The sequence below is a fragment of the Pangasianodon hypophthalmus genome, chromosome 20 (assembly GCF_027358585.1).
Source record: "Pangasianodon hypophthalmus isolate fPanHyp1 chromosome 20, fPanHyp1.pri, whole genome shotgun sequence".
In the NCBI taxonomy this organism is placed as follows: Eukaryota; Metazoa; Chordata; class Actinopteri; order Siluriformes; family Pangasiidae; genus Pangasianodon; species Pangasianodon hypophthalmus.
Genome location: NC_069729.1, coordinates 10,598,309 through 10,623,423, shown reverse-complemented (window position 1 = coordinate 10,623,423; position 25,115 = coordinate 10,598,309). Strand labels below are relative to the sequence as shown.

At 39.5% G+C, this 25,115-nt stretch overlaps 1 protein-coding gene across 9 annotated transcripts in view; it reads left to right on the top strand.

The window, feature by feature from the left end:
- The first annotated feature begins 3,293 nt into the window (after positions 1-3,293).
- kaznb (kazrin, periplakin interacting protein b) overlaps positions 3,294-25,115 on the top strand; it is a 153,642-nt gene continuing 131,820 nt past the window's right edge. For 2 of the 9 annotated variants that reach the window (XM_053227054.1, XM_053227057.1), the window contains exon 1: positions 3,297-3,969. In XM_053227054.1, coding sequence (XP_053083029.1) covers positions 3,807-3,969 — 163 coding nt within the window. In that variant the 5' untranslated portion in view covers positions 3,297-3,806. Of the gene's footprint in view, positions 3,970-25,115 lie in introns of all 9 variants that reach the window. The other 7 variants (XM_026935671.3, XM_053227058.1, XM_026935668.3 and 4 more) reach the window with 5 other exon arrangements.

Sequence of the window (25,115 nt, the reverse complement as noted above, 5' to 3'; positions counted from 1 at the left end):
TTCGATCACATCTTGATTGTTTTATTTCAAATCCATTGTGGTGGGGTATAAAGGCAAAATCACAAAAACTCCTTCATTGTCCAAATACTTCTGGACCTAACTGTATGTTAATGCATTATTATCATGACTGGAGGGAAGGTTACTTGGTTTTTACTTTGATACTGTGCTGTGTATTCAGTAAAAAAACAGACCATCATGGTGACATTAATCTTGATTTCACACATAATCGGCAAAGAGCATCGATTCCAAAGCAGTAAATATAAATACAAGTAAAATTTTACATGATTTCCAGAGAAACGTTTTGTCCAACATCAGTAGTGGATGAGTGGAGGTCCTCTGGCTGACTGTGGGAAATATTGACTTGTAATATATTGGGTCTTGTGCATGATGCTGCTAATCAAAGTGTTATGAAATTTGTAAGTCAAGTTTTGTAGTGCTGAGTGTATTTGGGACGGTATCTTCTTTTTCCAAAAGACAGGTGGCAGCAGCAGAGGTTAGCTGTCCAGCCCCTGGCCTTTGTATAGAACTAAAACACCCACTATATTTGTCACTGAAGCCTTTGTGCTAGCTGACCTGTTCCAGTCAATGCAGAAGCGTTTACAGGCTGTTAGAGATCTTAAATCAGAGTTAAATCAGTGTGGCAAAGAGCAGCTCACAGGCACAAAGTCAATGCTTATGCTGGAATTTCTCTCTCTCTCTTCCTCTCCTGCCAATCTTGTTGCTCCTCCCTTTCCCCATTGTACCCTATCAGCAGTGGTGCATAAAGTGTCCGAAGACATAAGTAGTAAGAAGCCTGGTAAAGTGATTTATTACATGGAATTACAATTTAGTAATTCTACACACTCCTGTTAAATGGCAGGTGTTTGTGATGTAAAAAAATGAAACCAAGATAAATCACGTCAGAACTTTTTTCGTCCTCAATGTGAGATTAAAACATATAAAAATAAAAAAATAAAGGAAAAATAAAAAACTTACAATATCCTAGTTGCATAATTGTGCACACCCCTAAACCAATACTTTGTTGAAGCAACTTTTGATTTTATTACAACACTTTTTGGTGAGAGTCTATCAGCATGGCACATCATGACTTGGCAATATATTCCCACTCTCTCTTGCAAAAACATTCTAGATCCATCAAATTGTAAGGGCATCACATGTGCACAGCCCACTTCAGGTCACCCCACAGATTTCTCATTTCTCATCAGACCATACCACATTTTGCTACATGGTTTGGGGTGATTTAGTTGAGCTTGGATGTTTTTTGTGAGAAAGAGCTTCCCTCTATCCACCCTACCTCATAGCCCAGATGTGAAGAATATGAGAGATTGTCGTCACATGCAGAGAGTAATCCGTACTTGCAAGTAATTTTAATTTTAATTATTCAAAATGCATTTAAATATAGATTTTACTTTGGAATAGACAGTGAACATTAGCAGTAGCACTAAACTATGAATTCAAAAACTTTATTGCTTAAGATTTGTATTTATTTACCCATAGTATTTTATTATTTATTTGCACAGTAATGTATGACTGTCTTCATGGAGGAATATTGCTTTTATTTATCCTACATATAGATTGAGAGCATATGTAGTGAATTCCTGCTCATGCACATCACTGGTGCCCGTATATTTTAACATATTGCACATATTAACTGTATACATAATGTGGGTGATTATAATGCAACTACACACAACTCATTACATCTACCTGTGTTTCTATAGATTTTGTCAATACTATTATATGAATATAAATTATATATATAATTTGGTATTTTTGTAATATTTTTGGTATATTGTGGTATTTTTACTTGTTATATGCATAATATTCCATCTCTGTACCAGTTATCCCACACAGGGTCATGGGGAGCCTATACCAGGGCACTCAGAGCATACCCTGGACAGGATGCCAACCCTTTGCACAATCACTACAAACAATTTAGAGATGCCAATCAGCCTACAACACATGTCTTGTGTTAACACAGGCAGAACATGCAAACTCCACACATACAGGGTAGGGTGGAGGTGGGACTTGAACCCCCAACCCCAGAAGTGGGAGGCAAACATGCTACCCACTAAGCCACCATACCTCCCTATGCAGTATATTATCCTTTTATAATGGAATTCCAGACCAATGCCATTAATCTGAAAATGCAGGAAAAACTTGACACTGAATAGGTTTTGAGGTTAATGCTACAAGAGCACAGAGTTGTTGGAGATCATCATTTAAAGGTATATATATATAGTTGTTCATCAAGGGCTGGTTATGCCTGATTCTTCATCTTCTAAATATAGATGAAGAAGTGTCTGATTTTGAGCAGGGAAATAATAAGCTGTTTACTTCTCTTTAGTATAATGAGTGAAATTTGCCTTGCTTCTCTCACACTTGCTCTCTAGGGAACAACTGAGCCCATTTTGCACAATTTCCAGGCTGGAGGAGGGTAAAAACACTGAAGAATAAACAACTGGCATTGGTCATAATAATATTTGGGAGGATTTTATGGATGATTTCATAACTTGAAATGGTTTATAAAGTGCTTCAGTCAAAAGCATGAGTGGAGTGTTTTCAGCGATACAGCAAATGGGATTGTTTGTAGCTGGAGGTACAGTAAATAGACAGCATTTGAAATGTAATCATCTTTGAAATAGCAAAAGCTTGGAAAAGGCAGCCTCAAATTTTCTGACCTGGTGGAGATTGATTAGTTGTAGTGTAATTGTCTTAACTTCCTGTGTTCACTATAGAGCTGTGCTAATGGGCAGCTGACGTGTCCACTGCAGTTCTAGAATGTCCTGTCTCTCTCTCTCTCACTCTTTCTGTGTGACTGACCCACCCCCATCCCCATTTTTGGGGGTGGGGTAAAAATCTACACCATGTCTATTTTGTTTGAGATGTAAACATGCTCACTTTCTTATTGATTTTTTGTATGCAGCATTAATTTCCTAGCATAGACTGCTCGTTTTACATAAGTTTGCTTAACAAAAACATTTCATGTTTTTATGTAGGCCTAGATTTTTATGCATCTAGTGTATAATATACAAAATATTGTATAATTTCTAGGTGGGGGTGGGTGCAGTGTGTTCCAGGAACAACAAAAAGAATGAATATGTAATGAACACTGAGATTAAGGGGTGAGGGTGAATTGTCCATGTGTTCATATCCATGTGTGTGTGTGTGTGTGTGTGGGTGTGTGTGTGTGAGAGAGAGAGAGAGAGAGAGAGAGAGAGAGAGATTTTGTACGTGATAAAAGGGAATACAGAATAGGCGAAGCCAGTCTGACAGCTGTTTGGCACAGGGATTTCTGTTGCAGATTATTTACTCATTACAAATTACTGTGGGACTTCACAATCTGGAAGTCGGCAGCTATAGTTTGTTGAGTTTCTGTAGAAAAGCTGCACTTCAGCTTCCTCCCCCATTCTCCCCTTCGGTTCTGAAGCACATGGTATGTTCCGTTTAAAAGCAAGCATGTCATCTTCCACTGCACTGGGTCCCCTCCTGGAGCAGCTGCGGAAGAGAGGAGGAACCCTTGCTCACTCTTGCTTTTTCTCATTCTTTCACACGCCATTTCTTCTCATGTAAAACCACACACTTTGTAGGCAACACACACAACACACACACAAACAAGCTAGAAGCAGGACCTCTTCAGTCAATGAGAGAAGGACACAGAAGGAAAGGGAAGCTTGTTGGAATTGTTTGTCTTTCTGCACATTAAAGGGAGAGAGAAGAGGGAGAGGGCACGTTGTTCCCCCCGCTGCATTTGACACCATGCTCCTTTGTGTGGACTGGCTCTTCCCCAGGGTAAGATCTTGAAGATGATGGAAGATAATAAGCAGCTGGCGCAGCACATCGATGGTGCCCTCCACTCTGCCAGCCAGGAGGTGACCAACCTGCGCTCAGAGCTCTCAGCCACCAGCCGCAGACTTGCTGAACTCAGAGCAAACAGCCCTACTGGAGTCGAGAATAACCACCAGCACGGTAAGATTGCGTTAACTTTCAACAGATGTGCTGCACAAAGTTTAGGAGCTCTGGTTTCAAGTCCAGAGGTGGTGCCATTTCCCCAGTAACAGTGTTTCTGAAGTGTGGAATCAAAAGCTTCATCTTGTTTTCTGGGCACCTGATGGAATGGCAGTTGTATGTATCTTTGCCTTGTAGAGAGAAAGCGAGAGGGAAGGGATTGTGGGAGAAGGAGAGAGAATGGAAGCTAGCTCTCCACCGGTTCTGTAGAGGAGGATGAGAACATGTGCTTGAGTTTTGAACATTCATGAATTTCTGTTTCTAAAATTTTTCAGTTTCTATGTACATGTGGTATATCTGCAACATTAATGGCAACCTTAAATTTTAAACATGTGTCTGGTTATAAGTCAATATGTGGGTATTGTTTCTTGTTCTGACTCAGCAGTTTATATATGTGTCTAATTATTTCACTGTGCATCTTGTTGCTGTATGACTAACATGTCAATCAGTGTGTTTGGCATGTTATTGAGAAAAGAGAAAGCTGTGCTGTTCGAACAGGTGGCATTAGCAGTGCCTCTCAGAAAGGTTTGTTTTATGCTCTCTTATTCCTGCTTGGATTTTTAATTCCTGTCTTCCATCTGTCTTTCTATCCAATATGTCCATTCATTAATGGGGCTCTGTAACTGTGTTGGAGTGTCCAGCATGGCTCTGTTTATGCATGTCTCTGACATAGAACACATTCTCTCATACTTTGGTGCATTCAAGTAACTGTTATATGCCAATGCTGCTGACTGAGTTTGCAGAATATAATCAAATATGCATTCTTGCCCCAGGCTGTCCATGGGAACTGCTCTCACAGTTCAAACAGCCAGACACCCTGCCCTTGGCTCATAAACAGTGTTCTACTCAGCAGGGCCATTCCATCTAACACTATTACCTAACACTGAGTCAGTCCACATAGGTTTTTTTTTTTTTGCCACTGAGTTACTCTTTTTTTGTGTATATTTGTGTGTAACGATAATGCAGGGTGGTTAAGGTGTCCTTTTGCACATGCCCTCCCTCTAATGCTGTTATGGCAGAGGTGAAGGTTTCTCAGACCTATTGGCAGACATCCGGTCCATCAATTGGATTATTGTACTGTAAAATTAAACACGTGACCCATAGTCAATTTATTACACTGCTACCAGCATTTAAGTGTTTGCTGTGGGGGGAAAACATCTGACCATTACATATTTACTTATCATCGAAACAGGAAAGATTTGCATCCACTAAAATTAATACTCTGAGGCCTTGGTTCGCTTGGTTTGCTTGTGTAAAAGAACTATGCAAATGTGATAACACTGACCAAAAACATGTAAACTGATACATTAACAGTATCTGCTGAGGATTGTGTCTTTCATATGAACAAAATATCATGTCCTGGCTGTGTATTTGCCTTAATGAATTTTAAATTGGGGGATTCTTCATAAAAGTGGAAAATACACAGCATTTATGCAAATCGAATAATTTGGCGTGATTTCTTGCAGACTGAAATTGTAAAATTATTTAATATGACTCAGATGGCAGATATAATTGCATGAGAGTGTACGGAAGAGTGTACAAGTCTTGTTTTCTCACTATCATGATGTGCTGCACTAGATTAAGAATTCAGCAATAATAACTGACGAATTTCTTCATCCACCTACCTCTGCAGTTCCAAGAGACTCTGACCCAGTAGAACAACAGAAGTCAAGAAAACCAACATGAAAATCTGCCAAAATGAAACATTAATATGGATTTACAAGTGTGATGGTACATAATGAGGAGAAGCCAAAATGCCACGTTTGGCAGTGTATTGGTACACTGGTACACTGCAGAAACGGAGTACCCAGATATTCCTTTGTGTGCACTGAAAATGATGGTTCCTGTTGTAAAGTGAAGTTCCTGTTGTGTGAAGCTAGATTCAGCACTTTTGCCTGCATTAAGTAAGGAATAACACACAATGGGTCTTCGTGGTATAAAAGGAATGGAAAATAATAGACTTTGGAATGGTAACAGTAACTGTGCTTAGTGTTGAACTGTATCACACCACCCCGGTGTGGAATACGTTCCTATAACAACATGCCCCATCGTGTTTTTTTTCCTTATGTATTTTTTTACAGCTGGATGTGACAGCAGAAATGAGACACGCCTTTTCAAATACACCTCCTGACTCTTTGAAAAGCTGTGTCAAGAAGTGCAAACTCAGCCTCAGTGTAAGGAATACGTATGTAACTGTGAACGTAAACGTATGTAACTGACATATAAAATATTCATAGGTTACAATAGTCCTAAATTATAACTCTGGAAAAACTGTAGGGTGGTCAAGGCTTGGGATTTGCAAAATATTCATGGTGGGTTTTGTTCTTTTTTTAATTTTTTCCCCAATTTTTCCCCAAATTTGGGCTAAAGGTCTGACTTCTGCTTCATCTCTATTTCTGTATGGGTTTGTGATAGTTAAAAAAAGATGAGAGAGAAATGAAAGCTAGGAGAGAAAGATAGGGAAAATGCATAGGGAAACCAGGAGAAAGAGAGAAACAGAAAGAGATGAGAGAGAGAAAAGAATGAAAAAGAAAGAGAGGTAAAAAGATGTGAGGAAAAGGTGAGGAAAGAGAAAGGAAGTGAAGGAGGCAGAGGAAAAAGTGAGACAAGAGGAGAAGAAAGTGTGTGCGTGTGCGTGTGTGTGTGTGTGTGTGTGTGTGTGTGTGAACGCACATGCTGCACCAACCGACACTACAGACAGAAAGGTGGGAAAGACTGCTCGGCTGGCAGCCGTCACCGTAGAAACGGCTGGCTGGCCTGTAGGGCAAACAACAGAGCAGATCTGTGAACAGGCTCCTGGCGCATAGGCACATTCTTACTGCATTTGAATGCCCACTTCCTTGCTTTACTAGTTTGACTTTTATTGTCAAATCTTATTGGCAAATAGGTGTGTTGTGGGGGATTTACAAAGTATAACTGCGTTAATGATATCACATGAAAAGTAAGGTGAGAAAACTTGTTTAATTTAACTTCTCCATGGCTGTTGCAATCCTGGATCTCAAAGAAACTTGCCACACATAATTATACATCTGGTATAATGATGATTAAAGGTGGTGAGGCATGTCAAAAAACTGTTCAAAATATGGTATGAGCATAAAGTGTCATAGCTAGGTAAGGTGTGCATTCTGTTCAAAAAGCATGTGAAAAGAAAACAGGTTCACAGGCTCCTTAAATGCTATTGCCATCAGATATGTGAACACACAATAGATCACATCTAGCTTTTAAAACGTTGTGTAACACCTTAAGCTGTGCTAGTTTGGTGGGTTTTATTGTTTCTGTAAGGATGAAGAAGAGATTACATGTTCGTGCTTTCTTTTAAATCTGAAGATGAGGCTTTTGATTCTGTAATTTTCTTTTGAGTGGTTTGATCTTATGTGAATAGGAAAAATAGCTCTCTTGTTAACTATAGCAGTTCACGTGAGATGAATTACAGTAGACAGAAAGTGATCTTGTTCTCCCCGCCCCACCCTCCATTAAAAAAATCCCCTACTTTCCTATCTGGGACCTCCTAGTCTTCCTGTTGGCTCCTCCTGTGCAGGAAAAGTCCTCCCTCCACCCATCTTCAAACCAGGGCCTGACTACTATAAGCCACACCCTGTTTGTGGTTAATGCAGCATGAATGGAGCTGTGTGTCCAAACAATAGCCCTGAGCTGGGCTTCAGCATAGGAAAGGCCTAATTACCCAGAGAACACACACAAGCTCTTCTCTTGGGGCTCCAATAGAAACTGGATGGAGGCACATTTGTGGAAAGTAATCTGTTTTCGTGGGAAGCACTTGGGACCTCTGATCCCTGTGATAGCTCTTTACCTCCCAAAAAATTGCCCCACTCTGCACTTTCAATCCAAGTTCCTCCTGTGATCATCCATCTCAGTGGCTTGAATGGAACAAAATCAAATCTCTCATATGGGTCTGTGGCCAAGCTGAGTCCTGTTGCTGTCAGTGTACTGCAGTTTGTGTATGTTATTCAGCCATAGCTGTTAGCTCTTCTGGCATTGTTGTGCATAATTAATCCATTGTTTAAGAGGGCAATGCTGGCTATACACAGACAGGATATGGGACTGAAATGCAAATATATCTTGCACTGAAATGCAAATATATCAAATATGTAATATATATATCATGGGTTATATCATGCAAAACAAACTTACATAATGCAGGACCAGATTCAGATCACTTTTCGATCTTTTAAAAGATAGTTGAGATTTTTTGTTTTGTAGAATGCTTATTTTATTGCTATTTTTTTTCAACCGCAGAAAGATGATCCTTATTACTGCCAAAAAAGGAAAACAAAAATCATGAAAGACAATTTCCCATATCACTGAATGGAGTTGAAGGTCTCATGTGTTGATTTGAGCTACCCTATCAATCCCCACCATTGACTTCCAACCTCTCATGGTTCCCATGGATGTTGTGGCTCTTGCAGCTGGTGGCAGGAGCAGTAACGGTGGCAGTAGTGATGCTGAACTCAGTAGCAGATGGCCTTTTCCCCAACACCAGCAATCAGTGACATCAGCTGTGGTTTTCTGCTTTACACACAGTTGAGCAAGATGAAGAAATATTCTCTCAATGAGGGTGGTAGCTTTATGAAAAGGGCAGAGAGAGGGAGAGAGGAGAGAGGAGACACGGAGCTAACTAAACCTTGGTGACAGGGACTCAGCTGATGGAGAAATGGTAACTGTAAGAGTAAAATGCTTGTGTGATCATTACAGAGTAAACATGTTAGGCCCTTGATTTGTGGCTCAGATCCAACGGAGCTAAAGCTAAGAGAATAAAAAAGAAGTGACATTTTTACTAATGCTACCTCTGTCTGATTCAGTTCCCCTTTTTTTCTAACATTTTCTGTAGTCATCTCCAGAGCTTTTGATCTCATCTGGGAGCAATAATTCTTTATCTAAAGAGTGAATGGCTGCTGAGGCATGACACTTGCACTCTGTTTTCCACTCCACACTGACTTCACAGCTCCCTTCTTCTTCTACCCTTCACTTCCCACTGAGCTGCTGTTTTTTCTACTTCCCTACCCAGGCCTGCTCATCATAATGCAATGAGTGACATGGTGCATATTTTCTCTAAGGACAAGAGTAACAGAGCTCCGGCACAGGAAATGAGACACTGTGCATTCTTCAGCTCATTTCTGTGTCTTGGTGGGAGCCTCGTGTTTATTAAGCCCATATGTCAAGCTCTGAAAAAAGGGCAGCTTTGCATACAAGGAGAGTAAAACAATTTCCTGTTCCTGCCTTGGACAGTTCCATCTGATGCATCAGCTGTTCTGCCTCATGTCAGGAGAGCATTGTCTGGGCTGAGATCAGGAGTTTCAGTAGGCTCTTTAGGTGGAAGACATGGCTCTCACAACGGAATGCTGGGATCATGTAGGTGTCTGGAACACATGCTGGCAGAATTACATCTGATGCCATCCATTTCCATCACTATGAAATTGGAGAAATTCCTATACAAAGCTAGTCATAGGAACAAGATGCATGTTTGTTTTTATCCATTAATCTTCAGTAACCTCTTTATTCTGTTCAGGGTGGATCCGGAGTAAGGCAGTAATACACCCTGGATGTAACTCCAGTCCATAGCAGGGCACCATTCACACACTCATTCACACACATGGGGCAATTTAGAGTCACCAATCCACCTACTGTCATGTTTTTGCGAGGTGAGAGGAAACCCACTTAGACATAGGGAGAACATAGAAAATTCGACAAAGACCAAAGCTCAGGATTCAACCAGAGACCCTGGAACTGTGAGTCAGTAAAACTACCTGCTTCACCTGCTTAAAATAACTAAATTCTACTTGACATCAAAAGGCTGTAACATTAGTGAGTGAGTGGGTGGATACGTGAACTCATATGAAAAGTTCCAACTCATCCCCTTAACATTCCTCATTTACTTCGGCAGCAACAAAGATTTTTTACTGTTACCTTCCCTGGGCAGTACAAATCTTCCAAACTAGTACAGTCTTACTGCACTGGAGAACAATTTCAAGAGCTCTCAGATGCAACTTCATTTGTTGTATAATGTGACAATCTAATTGGCTAACCAAGAAGCAGTGATGAAGCGATGCTTCTGCAAGGTTTTCCAAGGGCACTAGAAGGTCAAAGTGAATAGGAGAGGAACAGAAGAGTAGAAAACCTACAGTGGATATAAAAAAGTTATACAACCCTGTTAAAATTGCAGGTTGCATAACAAGCAACAAAATTCAAGGTGGAAAATGATCTGACATGATTTACACCATACGACCAAATGTATGTGGACACCTGACCATCACACCCATATGTGGGTCTTCTCCAAACTGTTGCTACAAAGTTGGAAGCACACAGTTGTATAGAATGTCTTTGTATGCTGTAACATTACAATTTCCCTTCACTGTCCAAACCTATTCCAGCTTGACAATGCCCTGGTGCATTAAGCGAGGTCCATGAAGACATGGTTGCCATAGTTGGTGTGGAAGAACTTGAGTGGCCTGCACAAAGCTCTCACCTCTACCCCACTGAACACCTTTTGGATGAATTGGAATGCTAACCACACCCTGGGCCTTCTCACCCGACAACAGTGACTGACCTTACTAATGTTCTTAATGGTTGGTTTAGAGACCAATTGTGGCAAGTTTAGGACTCCACCCTCTTGCTTACAGCTTGTTCACTGTGCTTATGCCAAGCTCAATTTTCAGCCTGTAAAGCCTTTACATTTCGTAACATTGTCAGCCTTAATCTGGCCTTCCAAATAACTCTTTTCTTCCAAGGGCCCACCATTCCGGTTCCCTCTCCTTTAAACATCTAATGAGGGCAGTGGCTCTTCGCAAAATGAGTTGTCAGATCATCCTTCATCCAGGCAAGCAAACAGTGAAATTCATTCATGTTTTTTACTGCACGTGTGGTTTCACTGGGAATCCATACTAGACATTTTCCCATGACTAAAAAGTCCCATAATTAACCACGACTTTAGTCTCAGTTGCTGATTGAGCTGTGGAATTTTGCTCAGAAAGCAAACCAGCCCTGGCTGCTTTGCCAAAGCTCCTCTCATAAGGGTTGTTCTCATCTTATGGTAAGTATTAGAACATGGCCAACCAATTGTACAGTGGAATGACTTGCAAATTATGCAAACATTCAAAAACATGCTAAAAAGTCTGGAAAGAACAATGTAGAGATGCAGTCAAAGGAATAGTTTGTGACCCAAGGTCATGATGAACCCAAAAAAGCCACCACTGTTACCCAGAACTTTCTGGTAAATGATTTTATGTGATAGTCAGTTTATATAGAGTGCTGTATAAAAATACAGAAGCTGATGGAGGCAGCGGAGAGAAGATAAATTCTCCCATAGTGCATGTGCTGTGTGCATCATTAAGAATTTTAAAAGGTAATGTCTGCCCTGGGGCTTAGCAGGACCTTTGCACAAGTCATATCTGAGAATTATAGTAAGAAAACTGATTGTGGAAGTTTTCAGTGCTTCTCTGTGCTTCTGTATGACGAGCAGGGTAATGATGCAGGATCCAGCAGTACCTACAGTCTATAAATCTGTGGTCATACCTGTGGATGGAAAGGCAGGTAACGTGTGATGATCCTGAATCCTGTTACTGCCAGTCTACTTATTTGTGTCTCTTTGTCTCTCTCTCTGTCTGAGAGAGAAAGTTGCTGTCCTTTTTTGTAGTTCTTTGAAAGTGTGGACTGAATAAATGCAAGCCAGGAGCTCTTCCTCCACACCTTCTCACACCGGGGTTCTACAATAATTTGGACTCCTATTTGGTGCAGCCCTGATCCTGCAGCTGCCTGACCTTGTCCACAATTTATGTCTGTGTTATGTGGCAACATGCAAAGTTTGCTTCTCACTAACAGGTTAAAGGAGTATCCATGCTCTTACCGGTCTATCAGGAAACAGTAACTATCACACCTTAAGAACAAGTGGTGCATCTACTTTTCCTGGACAAGTCAGAGCTGTCAAGCAACAGGACCAAGAATTGCTACTTGAACTATACCAGGCTCAGGCCTGACAATAACCCTTGCCCTCTTCCTCCTCCAGCTCAACTCTGAGGTTTGGTGTAGTCTAGGCAGATTCTTGAGTCAAAACATCATCCTTTTCTGTTAATTAGTCTTACTTTCTGACCTAGTTAATCATTTTAGTGAAGTGAAGTGACGTGACTTGTGGCCAAGTATGGTGACCCATACTTGGAATTTGTGCTCTGCATTTAACCCATCCAAGCGCGCACACACAGTAGTGAACACACACACACACCATGAACACACACGCCCATGCCATGTTGGCTTTTGTATTGTCAATAAAACTGGTTTATGTGTACCAGCCTCCATATTGCTTGCTGTGGTGATATTATATAAGATTCTTGTACAGCACAGAGAGAGGTTTTGATTCTTTATCTGAAAACTTTATCTAAAATTTCCACATACTTGACTAATGAAGCATGCACTCTGACAAGGAATCATACACTATATGGCCAAAAGTTTGTGGACACCTGACCGTCACACCCATATATGGGTCATCCCCAAACTGTTGCCACAAAGTTGGAAGCACACAATTATATAGAATGTCTTTGTATGCTGTAGCATTACAGTTTTACCTTCACTGGAACTAAGAGGCCCAAACATGTTCCAGGATGACGATGCCCCTGTGCACAAACCGAGCTCCATGAAGACATGGCTTGCCAAGTTTGGTGTGGAGGAAATTGAGTGGCCTGCACAGAGCCTTTACCTCAACCCCACTGAACACCTTTGGGATGAATTGGAATGCTGACTGCACCCCAGGCCTTCTCGTCTGACATCAGTGCCTAACCTCACTAATGCTCTTGTGGCTGAATGGACAAATCCCCACAGCCATGCTCCAATATCTAGTGGAAAAGCCTTCCCAGAAGAGTGGAGGTTATTACAACAGCAAAGGGGGACTAAATCTGAAATGGGATTTTCAAAAAGCAAATATGAATGTGATGGTAAGGTGTCCGCAAACGTTTGGCCATATAGTGTATCTAGAGTATTTTGCCAGTATGTTATGTAAAGGGAACAAATAGCAGAATACAGTCAGGATAAATCACTAAAGTTATGGAATAGAATGGAACATAAATGTAAATTAAAAAAAAAACAACTTTTATTTACCAGGTGAATATGGTAAATTGCTACAAGGTATGAGGTTATGTTAGCTAGTTAATTGAAAATCCATCCTTAAAAATAATATGTATATTGATATTGAAATATTTGTAATATTTTTTGCAATTCTGGTGCTAATTTGTAGGTGATGCAGTATTTTCATTATTCCCATGAGTAAGTGTTTGTGTGCTGCTCTGATATCACAGGGGGGACATTGGTAGCAGAGTTACAATTGCATTTAATAGGAGAAAAATATTACATAAATTACAAATGGTGCTCACCATTTTCATGTGTGTGCAACTATTAATTAGTAACACAACATAGAATTAGGGAAGATACAATTTGGATTCAGAGGTCCAGGATTCAATGCAGCTATATGGTGCAGGTGTGGTGAGTTAGGGGGCATGGTTTCTGGTGTGGTAGTCAACCAAATCAACTCAGCTCATTAACGATCAATAATATATCAAGCATGATGGCTTTGATTGAGGCTGGTGATATTAGCATGGAAGCTTTGGAACCTTATCTGTTTGAGCTGAGTGTACAGATGAGGAATTAAGATAGCTGGATAGACTAAGGAAAGAGTTGCTGGTTCCTTTAGGTGGAGATGAAGTAATGGCTAATTCCCACTAGCGCTGGTAGCCAAAGTGAAAATGACCAACATGTTGATGAAAGAAGCAAAAACATCTGAGAATTACAGTATAAAATAAGTCTTGTATGCCATTTCAAATTACTTAAAATAATTTTAAATATTGATATGCAAATCATTAAGAGTGAATTTTTCCTTTAATTTTAACCCTGGTAATACTTCTGAAAAGAAACAAACAAAAATGACTTTTATCTGATACACAATTCAATCAGTAAATGGATGTTAACTGTCTATGAAACAAACAATTCACTTTTTGTAAGTGTACACTTTGGTCTGTCATGCTTGTCAAAGCATACTGTATATGAGTTACAGAATAGCTCATATACTGTATACAACAGTTCTCAGCATACAAAGTCATTTTAAGGCACCAGGCATTTTTCACAGCATTGCAGTTTATTGATAGAAACGGTGTAGCCTGGTGGCAGCCAGTATATACACACCATTTCACTTACACAGCTGCATGTCACTCAGCTTTAAGTATTTATTGATAGTTTATGTGCTATATACCATCAGCATGTCACTCAGCTTTAAGTATTTATTGATAGTTTATGTGCTATATACCATCAGCATGTAGCCTAGCGCTGTTAGGTTTCATATTTCACACTCACTTCACTCCCTCACTTCATATTTCACACTACACCATGTATTTAATGATAAGGAAATAATGTAATTATATTACATCCCATCCCATTTGGAAGACAGCAGACCACTAAAGTGCCATATTTTTCTCAAATTGGAAGGTAGCATGGCATGCAACTCTTTATCCGAGAATTGTATGTACTGTATCAGCATAAATTTACTCAGGGAAAGGCAGATAGGCAGTTGCATTCTCCTCCAAAGAGAAAATATAAAATACATAAAGGTTAAAGCTTTGCATTAGTTCAGCTCTTTCTTTCAAACTAAGAAAGACAGAATTGAATGTTCTGTTGTGTTGTGTAATTTATACTTTGGAGGAGAAACTATAAATAGTAGTGCTAGGCACACAACATCCAATCAAAGTCATGTTTAAAAATGGATGATTGAGAAAGTAATCCACCTCATTCATTCCACAGCAGTACTGAGTTATTTAGGTTCATGTTTATATGAAAGTTTTCTTTATACACAGTTGAGGCCAAAAGTTTACATACTGCACCTAGGCTATAAACATTAAAATTTCACACATTTCATGTTACCATACATTTCCTGTGTTAAATCAGTCAGAGTATCTAGTTCATTTCCATAATAGATAATTTTACAATAATAGCTAAGAGATAAATTTACCTTAGCTTTTATTACTATGTCAGATTTTCAGTGGTTAAATTTTACATACACTTTGTTAGTATTTATGCTACACGGTTGTGTGAACACAGATAGTGTTCTTTGCATTAAACGCCTCATCATTTTCCTCCAAACTTAGCACTGATCATTATGGCAAAACAGTTCGATTTGTTTCATCTAACCAGTGAACGCTCCTCCAAAAGGCTGGTCTTAGAGTAGGGGTTTCTTTCATGCATGACTGCCTTTGAGGCCATGGCCATGAAGGAATCTCTTAATGGTGGATGTACATACTTTGGTACCTGATGCCTCCAACTCTTTCACCAGTTCATTTGTTGTTGTCTTGGGGTTTAGTTGAACCTGTCAACTATTGGAAGCTCAGAAGAGAAGAACAGGAGAACAGGATTCTTTATTGAGAACGTGCTGTTTGGCGCTGCAGTCATCGAGACTAAATAAGGGATCTGTATTTTGTAGATTTATATACATTTTAGGGAGAAGTCCTTTGAGGTGGAGACGAAAGCACTCAGTTGACAACATGAAACAAAGTATGCAAAGGAACTACACAGTTATAGGTACCTGCCCCAGACTTTGGAGTTACAGTCACTTCACTCACAATAAAGAGAACAGGAACTGGCAGAAACCTCCTACTAGAAACTTTGCTCAACATAATCATTCAGCTGATGCTATACACATATAAGAAAACAGTGACTTTTAAATTTGTATTCTTAGATGACCAATGTTCACTCATACCAGGTAGTTAATTTGTGCCTCTTTCCTGAATGATGTAGTGTCTGTGTGTGTGTGTGTGTGTGTTTTTTTTTTTTTTATATATATTTGCATACGCATGTTTATAAAGATGCTCATGGTACCTTCTGTTGTGGATGTCTGCAATTTTTTTCTGAAGTCTTGGCAGCGTTGCTTGTATTTTTCCATGTTATCAAGGGCGAAAAGCACTGTCTCTAAAGGTAGGTTGACAGCCACAGGTGCACTCCAAATTAACACCTAATTATGACAATAGCCAAATCAGAAGCTGTAAAAGTCAAATTCCATCAATTTCTGGAATCTGTTTAAAGAGACAGTCAACTTGGTGTATGTAAACTTTTGACCCCACTGGAATTCTGACATGGTGAATTAAGATTAAATAAATCTGTCTGTAATTGATTGTTGTAAAATTACCTCTGATATGAACAAAATAGATGCCCTAATTGACTTGCCAAAAGAAATGTATTGTCACTTTAATGTGTGAGGTTGTGAAAAACTGAGACTGAATATCTTTCGCCTAGGTCAGCCATTTTCAAACTTGTCTTCTATGAGCCCCACTTTAAACTGTTCATTTATTCAAGTATTCATTGTTGACCTATAAAATTTTTCCTTCTTGTCAAAAATTCAGTCATGCTTCTCTTACACCCGAAAACCAAAAGTGCTGTTTTTGATTTTCTGCCTATATATTCCTCTGGCGTCTATAAATATTATAAATATAGTTAACTGATGTTAAATACTTGTTTAATGATAGTTACATTTACACTTACAGCATTTGGCAGACACCCTTATCCAGAGCAACTTACAATTATCTCATTTATACAACTGAGTAGGGTTGAGGGTTAAGGGCCTTGCTCAGGGGCCCAGCAGTGGCAGCTTGGCAGTGCTGGGATTTGAACTCTCAACCTTCCAATCAGGAGTCCAACAGCTTAACCACTGAGCTACCACTTTGGACGCTTTTTTTATTGATAGACTGTATTTTACATTAATAGTCAAAAAAAAAATCTCCATTTACCACGACACGACATCAGCACATATTTCAAGGAGAGACCTCAAAACACCTGTTGTCAGTCATTGTGGATTCACATGCTGCTGATGTATTTTTTTAGGGGGGAAAAAGAAGACCGTTCTTTTGGCATATTTTTTGCATTTTGTTGTTAAAATGTGTAGCTGCTATGCAAAATATGTAAAGGTTAGCAGCTGAAATGGTCATTTAAATATTTATTTTTTTAAATCATTTAAATTTCACCCCAGATGAACTTCAAGTCCAAAAATATTCAGATTTAAGGCACTTATTAACAGTAAATAAGACAATGCGAATGCCAAAAATTAAACCTTATTCTGATTTTTTCCCCTTGAAAGATTCAGTCAGTTTGCAACTACTCAACAGATGCATAAGTGTGAGCTCATTTTCACTCATCTTATTGTTGTTTTTTCTTTATTTTCCTTCTAGTGTTTAATGTATTTTGTCCCACAGCAGTCTCAGCCTGAAGCTGATTCCTATCGAGCAACTGCTTTTTACTTGATGGGAAAATATTCTTGGCTTTGGACCATCTTCCATTGTGACACAGTGGAAGGAAAGGGGTGTGAGCATAGGGCTAATAAGGGAAATGGAGAGCTCTGGCCTTGTCAATAGAGAGGAAATATCTACTTTAGTGCATACAATTGTAGACTTTTGTTAAGTCAGTGCACAGTTTCTGAATAATAAAATCATGAATACAGGAAAACAGTCAATTAATTGGATTAGAAAATGCCCAGCACACACTTTCTCTTTAAATTTATGGAAATAAGATTAGTCATGATTTTTTAGGCTTAGAAGATGGCCAATATTTGTCTTGTAAGCAGATTTCTGCTCTGTTGATCTCTGGACTTTTTGAGTGTGTTGGGCTCAAGGTGAAAATGTGGATCCAAATTTCAAAAGTGGATTGAGTGTTAGGCTCCTTAAATACCACACATGCATATACATGCAAATTCATCCTATTATGAACAGTATGAAAAGGAGAGCTAATAATAAGAAGGAGACAATGAGTATGTGGTAATATACAGTGAAGATTTATTGGTGTTTGAATAGCACCATTATGATGTATAGCACTAAAGATTCAGCCAGCATTTGTATTATTTTATTTTATTTCATTTTATTTTATTTACTGGTAATTGGTCTCTCAGTCTCTGTGCTGCTTGTTCCATCACTTGCTCCAATAGCATTATATACATCCAGACTACACATTTCTCCTCTCCCTCAGTGTAAAACCACAGATCAATACTTAATGCCTGTTTACACTGAACACAAAAACATACACGTATTAAAATGTATTAAAATTAAAAAAATACAACTATTTCTATGAACACTGACTGACATTTCTTTATTCCCCAAAGCCTCTTGACTTTCTTGCATTTTTCATCAGTCCCTTGATTTCTGCATTTTAGGGTGTGGCTAGTGAAATTCTCCTTGACCAAAGAAATATAGCCTTTTATACATGTTAAACAACTCATGAAATGTTAAGCTGTTACCAAGCTGTTTTCCTTTTTAAAGAAACATGAACCTGAAGGAAACTATATAGTTTTCAGTGCTGATGTTGAACAAAACTAACAAATGTGCCTTAGTGGAAAAGGCTACTGTGAGGTTATAGGTTTACATCATTTTCAGCCATTTTAAATTCAACAGACAATACAATTTAAGTTTATTAGTAAACATACTATAGTAGATTTATAAATTGTGGCAGAAATTTGATTAAGGTTAAAGTGATTAAAGTGATCAGGAATGTGGGTCATGTGAACTAAACCTGGTCATATAAACTATGCTTAACTGAAATATTCTTCAGGGCATGTTTGGTATCATTCTAATCATGGTGAGCAATGCGGTGACATCATAAATATCATATAAATTTAGTAAATAACATTTACAGAATATGTTTCAATGTGTGTCTTTACTTCCCACACACACACCTACACCCACACATATACATACTGGGACCCCCTGGTCTACACGGGAGACCTTTTGATTAGTTTAGATTCTCAGGAACCAATTAACATTCAGTTCCCAATGGTGAGCTACCCGGCTGGGGGTCCATCCTGCCATAAAACACATTGTGTCTCTTCCATCTGGTACTCTGGTCATGATGAACTTCAAAGAGGTGTACGGTGTAGAGAGATTCTTTACCATCACGCATCCAGATGCTTTTCAACGATTTTTGGTGCCAGGGGGCTGGTTCGAGTATTTCTATAACTGCTGATGTCCTGGGTTTTCAGACACAACAGTCTCAGAATTTACTCATTCCAATAAAGAATAAACTTCCAGTGAGCAGCAGTTCTGTGGGCGGAAATGCCTTGTTGATCACAGAGGTCAACGGAGAATGGCCAGACTGGTTCGAGCTGACAGAAAGGCTACAGTAACTCAGATAACCACTCTGTACAATTGTGGTGAGCAGAAAATTATCTCAGAGTGCACAAATCAAGTCAAGTCACCTGGAGTTTATTGTCATTTCAACCATATACAGCCAGTTAGTACATAGTGAAACAAAACAATGTTTCTCCAGGACCAAGGTGCTACATAAGAAAACACAGACCAACACAGAACTACAAGGGACTACATAAATTTATACATAAAGTGCACAAGTGCAAACATGTGCAGACAGCACAAGACAGTATAATGACTACTGGGATAGACAATGGTAAGTCCCAGTGCAGCGCCGACAAGTACACAGTTCTATTTGAAAGTGAGTCCAGTGAGAATAGTGCAAAGAGTACAAGAGTACAATATAAGTAGCTGAAATAGTGTAAACATAAGAGTAGCAGCCTATGTACAGTATAATAAATATTGTAGCAGCATAATGTAATGTGCAAAAACTTGAAAAAAAATTGCAAAGAGGATGGAGGATGCTCAGTTGTGTGTGTATATATGTATGTGTGTGTGTGTGTGTGTTCAGTTCAGTTTCTGAGTGTTTAGGAGTCTGATGGCTTGGGGGAAGAAACTATTGCACAGTCTGGTCGTGAGGGCCCGAATGCTTTGGTACCGTTTACCAGACGGCAGGAGGGTGAAGAGTTTATGAGAGGGGTGTGTGGGGTCATCCACAATACTGGTGGCATTGCGGATGCAGCCTGGGGTGTAAATGTCTGTGATGGAGGGAAGAGAGACCCCGATGATCTTCTCAGCTGTCCTCACTATCCGCTGCAGGGTCTCACAATCCGAGACGGTGCAATTCCCAAACCAGGCAGTGATGCAGCTGCACAGGATGCTCTCGATAGTCCCTCTGTAGAACATGGTGAGGATGGGGGGGTGAGAAATGTGCTTTCCATAGTCTTCTCAGAACGTACAGGTGTTGCTGGGCTTTCTTAGTTATATAACTGGTGTTGAGCGACCAGGTAAGGTTCTCCGCCAGGTGAACACCAAGAAATTTGGTGCTCTTGACGATCTCCACGGAGGAGCCGCCGATGTTCAGCGGAGAGTGGTCATTCTGTGCTCTTCTGAAGTCAACAACCATCCCTTTAGTTTTGTCCACATTTAGAGACAGGTTGTTGGCTCTGCACCAGTCCGTTAGCCGCTGCACCTCCTCTCTGTATGCTGACTTGTCATTCTTGCTGATGAGACCCACCACGGTCGTGTCATCAGTGAACTTGATGATGTGATTCAAGCTGTGCATTGCTACACAGTCGTGAGTCAGCAGAGTGAACAGCAATGGACTGAGCACACAGCCCTGTGGGGCCCCAGTGCTCAGTGTGGTGGCGTTGGAGATGCTGTTCCCGATCCAGACTGACTGAGGTCTCCCAGTCAGGAAGTCCAGGATCCAGTTGCAGAGGGAGGTGTTCAGGCCCAGCAGGTTCAGCTTTCCAATCAGGTGCTGAGGAATGATTGTGTTGAATGCTGAACTGAAGTCTATGAACAGCATTCGACTATATGTGTCTTTATTGTCCAGTTGGGTGAGGGCCAGATGGAGGGTGGTGGTGATGGCATCATCTGTTGAGTGGTTGGTACGGTATTGCAGGGGGTCCAGTGAGGGGGGCAGCAGGGTCTTGATGTGCCTCATGACAAGTCATGATGATTGGTGTAAGTGCAACGGGACGGTAGTCATTGAGGCAGGACACTGAAGATTTCTTTGGCACGGGGGTGATGGTGGTGGCCTTGAAGCACGTCGGAGCAACGGTGCTGCTCAGGGAGGTGTTGAAGATGTCTGTGAAAACATCCGCCAGCTGGTCTGCGCATCCTCTGAGCACCCTGCCAGGAACGTCGTCTGGTCCAGCAGCCTTCTGCGGGTTGACTGTGTAGAGTCTTCAACACGTCGAACCTTGAGGTGGATGGGCTACAACAGCAGAAGATCACTTCGGGTTCCACTTCTGTCAGCTAAGAACAGAAGGCTGAGGCTGCAGTGGGCACAGCCTCACCAAAACTGGTCAGTTGAAGACTGAAAAAATGTAGCCTTCTCTGATGAATCTCAATTTCTGCTCAGGCACATAGATGGTAGGGTCAGAATTTGGCTGGTGGAGATGGTGTAATGGTGTGGGGAATGTTTTCTTGGCACACTTTAGGCCTGTTAATACCATTCAATCATCGCTTGAATGCCACAGCCTATTTGAGTATTGTTGCTGACCGTGTGCATCTCTTCATGGCCACAATTTACCCATCTTCTAATGGCTACTTTCAGCACTATAATGCACCATGTCACAAAGTAAAAGTCGTCTCAAACTGGTTTCATGAACATGACAATGAGTTCAATGTTCTTCAGTGGCCTTCCCATTCACTGGATCTGAATCTTATAGAACACCTTTGGGAAGTGGTAGAACAGGAGATTCGCAGCATGAAAGTGCACCTGAAAAATCTGCAGGAATTGCGGATTTCATTTCAACATGGACCAGAATCTCAAAGGAATGTTTCCAACGTCTTGTGGAATCCATGCCATGAAGAATTGAGACTGTTTTTAGAGCAAAGGGAGGCCCTACCCAGTATTAATATAGTGTTCCTAATGTTCTCAGTGACAGCATAGGCTCAAAGGAAGCATAGAAGATTATGTGACTAAATAGAAATCAGAGAATATAACAGGAAACTTGGAGGCAGTACGGAGCCACAAACTTTCCGTCAATCTCCTACTTCCTCTGGCTGGTCTTGAAATATTTTTTGTCAAATATTTCCTGATCCTGATAACCAAAGCTTTTTTTTTTATTTTTTAAAAATTATTTAACTGCCTCTGTGTCACCCGTCGTCCATAGAGTATCAAAGGTTGCAATTGTTCAAGTGGTCCACATTTATTACTACTAATAACTAATTCCTTAGCTTTGTTCACATTTATCTCAAGCTCAATCAGTTGGCACCAAGCCTGGAGGGAATTTACATAACGATAATATAATTTATTCCTTTCTGTTCCACTTTCATACAAAAGGCCATATCATCTGTGTATTTAATTAGGCTAAAATATGCATCTTGAATTTTAAATTCATTTGTGTACAATGAGAATAATAAGGGTGATAATATAGTTCCCTGTGGTACTCCTGTATTTAAAATATTTGTATTTGACACTTTGTCATTAACAACCACTCTTTGTGGGCAATTAAAAAAAAAAGTAAACCAAATCAGGCCACCATTGACCCCTAGGTCAAATAATATATGTAAGAGAATATCTATAGGTCAAATAATCTCTGTAAGAGAATAGCCATTTTAATTGTATTAAACGCTGAACTAAAACCTATAAATAAAATTCTGGCATAATTCATAGTCTGATGAATATGTTCAGCCCCTGTATCAGTGAGAGCAGAGTTGGAGATGGGGAGTCCATCTAGACTGGATTAAAACTTTTGCAAAGGTATGACCTGGTCATTTTCTGCCTTTTTTGCATTTCTGTCTTTCTCACACAGACTGTTTCGGTAGAATTGAGAATTGTACAGAAAAGTGTTTTTTTTTTTTTTTTTTTAAAAATGAATGTTTATTTTAATAAACACAATATACAGTCCAACTCCTTATCTTATCCATTTTAAGACTTTCTTCATTACCAGCCTAACTGCCATAGTCATCCCTAAGTAATCCAGCCAGTGGGAGGCCTGAAGTACAGCTGCAAGTTAGTGCAGAAGGTGAAAACGCAAGCATGTCGGTTGACCAGAGACATCAGATCACACCACCCATCCTAATCCTTGCTTTGAAGCACTGCTGTATGCTGAATGGTTCAGAGACATTCACTGAGGTGGTATTTTCTGTTCTGAGCAAAAGTTTAAGGGGACCTGTCTACTAAGGCTGAACCAGACCACATGATTACAGGGCAATTACAGAGCCACTGAGGTTCTGGACTTTAACTGATAGATATCAAAGGCATTTCATCAAGGCCAGTGTTTGGACAGTTAACAGAGAAATTATTTTATAGTGGAGTGAATTAAAGGGAAAAACACAGAGAAATCAAGACTCAATTTTATTAGCTCAGCATTAAAGGGGTTATGTTGTGAAAATCTGCTTTACTCTGGTGGGTTTTAGACTATAAGACAAGACTATAGACCAGAGGTATTCAACTGTGGGGTGCAAAAGAGTTGCAGGGGGGACACTGGGTGGGGTTGAGATGAATTCTACAAAATAAATATTTACTAAAATAAAGACCTTCCACCTTTTACATATATTGTGTAGAGGTGCCATATTTTAACATCAGGGATTGCTAGAATGACTTATTGCTCAATAAGCCTTCTTTTTTCCTAATAAAAGCCAATGGCAGATGAACCAACTGATGTATGAATCTTGAATGATACCCTTTCAACTAGTGCAATCATCTCCACAGATTTCCAGATTAAAAATGTGGCCTTACACAGTGTTCTCTCTTTCTGTCATGGTGAATGTTGAAAGGTTCATCAATAAACTCTGTCAAATCTGAAAAAAAAAGACCTAAAACAAAGTTTAAAATCTAACACAATTAATTGTAATGATAATTAGACAGTGATTTAAGATTTAAGATTTGTTGTAGGGGTGTATGTTCTCAAATGTCTGGAAGGTGGGTATCATGGGGAAAAGTCTGAACAGGCTATAAGCTATCTACACTTTTTCTCAACAGTGCTGACAGAACGTGAATTCTGTACTGCAGTTTCTTCATGAATTTACTTCTTGATTTTACGTGCTGTTCAAAATCACCAACATTATCTACATCACAAGATTTATTTGAATAACTCACTGTAACTCACTATGATTGTAATTATTATGCTGAGAAGGTGTGCCATACAAGATGCATTTGAATAACTCACTTTGAGCAGCTCATTTCAATATACAGATCAACAAGAAAATGGGTTACATGGCAAACACATGTCCCAGAGAAATGCAGTGTTTATTTCCACTGCAAGAGTAAACTTTCTTTTTTTTTTTTTCACCCAACTCCTTATACTCACAGCACAGATTATTTCTGTGAGGACAATGCTGAAGACACACATAAGTCAATCACACAGCTGGTTACAAAAGATTTTTTTTTTTAAAGAAAAGTCTGGTTGTACCCATTTTTAAAATGATTCTCCCTTCCTTCAGCACATTATTAGCTAATTTAATGGTGCATGTAAATGCAACTCAACTAATAAAACATGTAAACAAACACTGGAGGTCTGCTTTATGAATATTGATACTTGAGCAACATCCTCCAGAGCTGGTCAGAATAACTTATCTGTCTTTCTTATACACATTGACTATGGTCTATAAGTTAGAATTGGTTATTTACACTTTTTTAAAAGGGATATTTTAAAAGGAAAAAGTGTGCGGCAAGGGGAAATGTCTTATGGATGAAAGGAACTCCAATCTATTAATTAGCTTTTCTCCACATTAATAAGATCTCTGCACAAGCTAATACTGCTATCTGTGAAAAGTAGGAGGAATTTCTCTAGAAGTTGTCAGGTGGTGACTAGTCACAGGCACAAGTAGTAAAAATACTGGAAATACAAAAATGATTTCGAAATTAAACTAGGCATATCTTATTTTAACCTAAAATATATGTGGTTCTGCCATGCTTTTCCCTCACATGGTGAACCACGGAGTACAAGACATTTTGTTTTAACGGCAGCAAGCACACCCAAATACAGTCAAGTGTGTCAATACTTTAAACTTTAATGAAAATGATGAGAAGTTGCATAGAATTGCATTTTTTTTTACATTTATTCATTTAACAGACACTTTTATCCAAAGTGACTTACAAATGAAGAAATACAAGCAAAGCGATATATCAAGCAGAGAACAATACAAGTAGTGCTACCATACAAGATTTTTAATTGAATGCTAGAGGAGCAAAGTGCACAGAGTAGAGATGTAAGAGCCAGTGTAAGTGCATGCAGATTTTTTATTTTTTTTTGAGCCTTTTTTTTTTTCCAAGATAGTAACAGATTCTGCGGTCTGGAAGTTCATTCCACCACTGAGGGACAG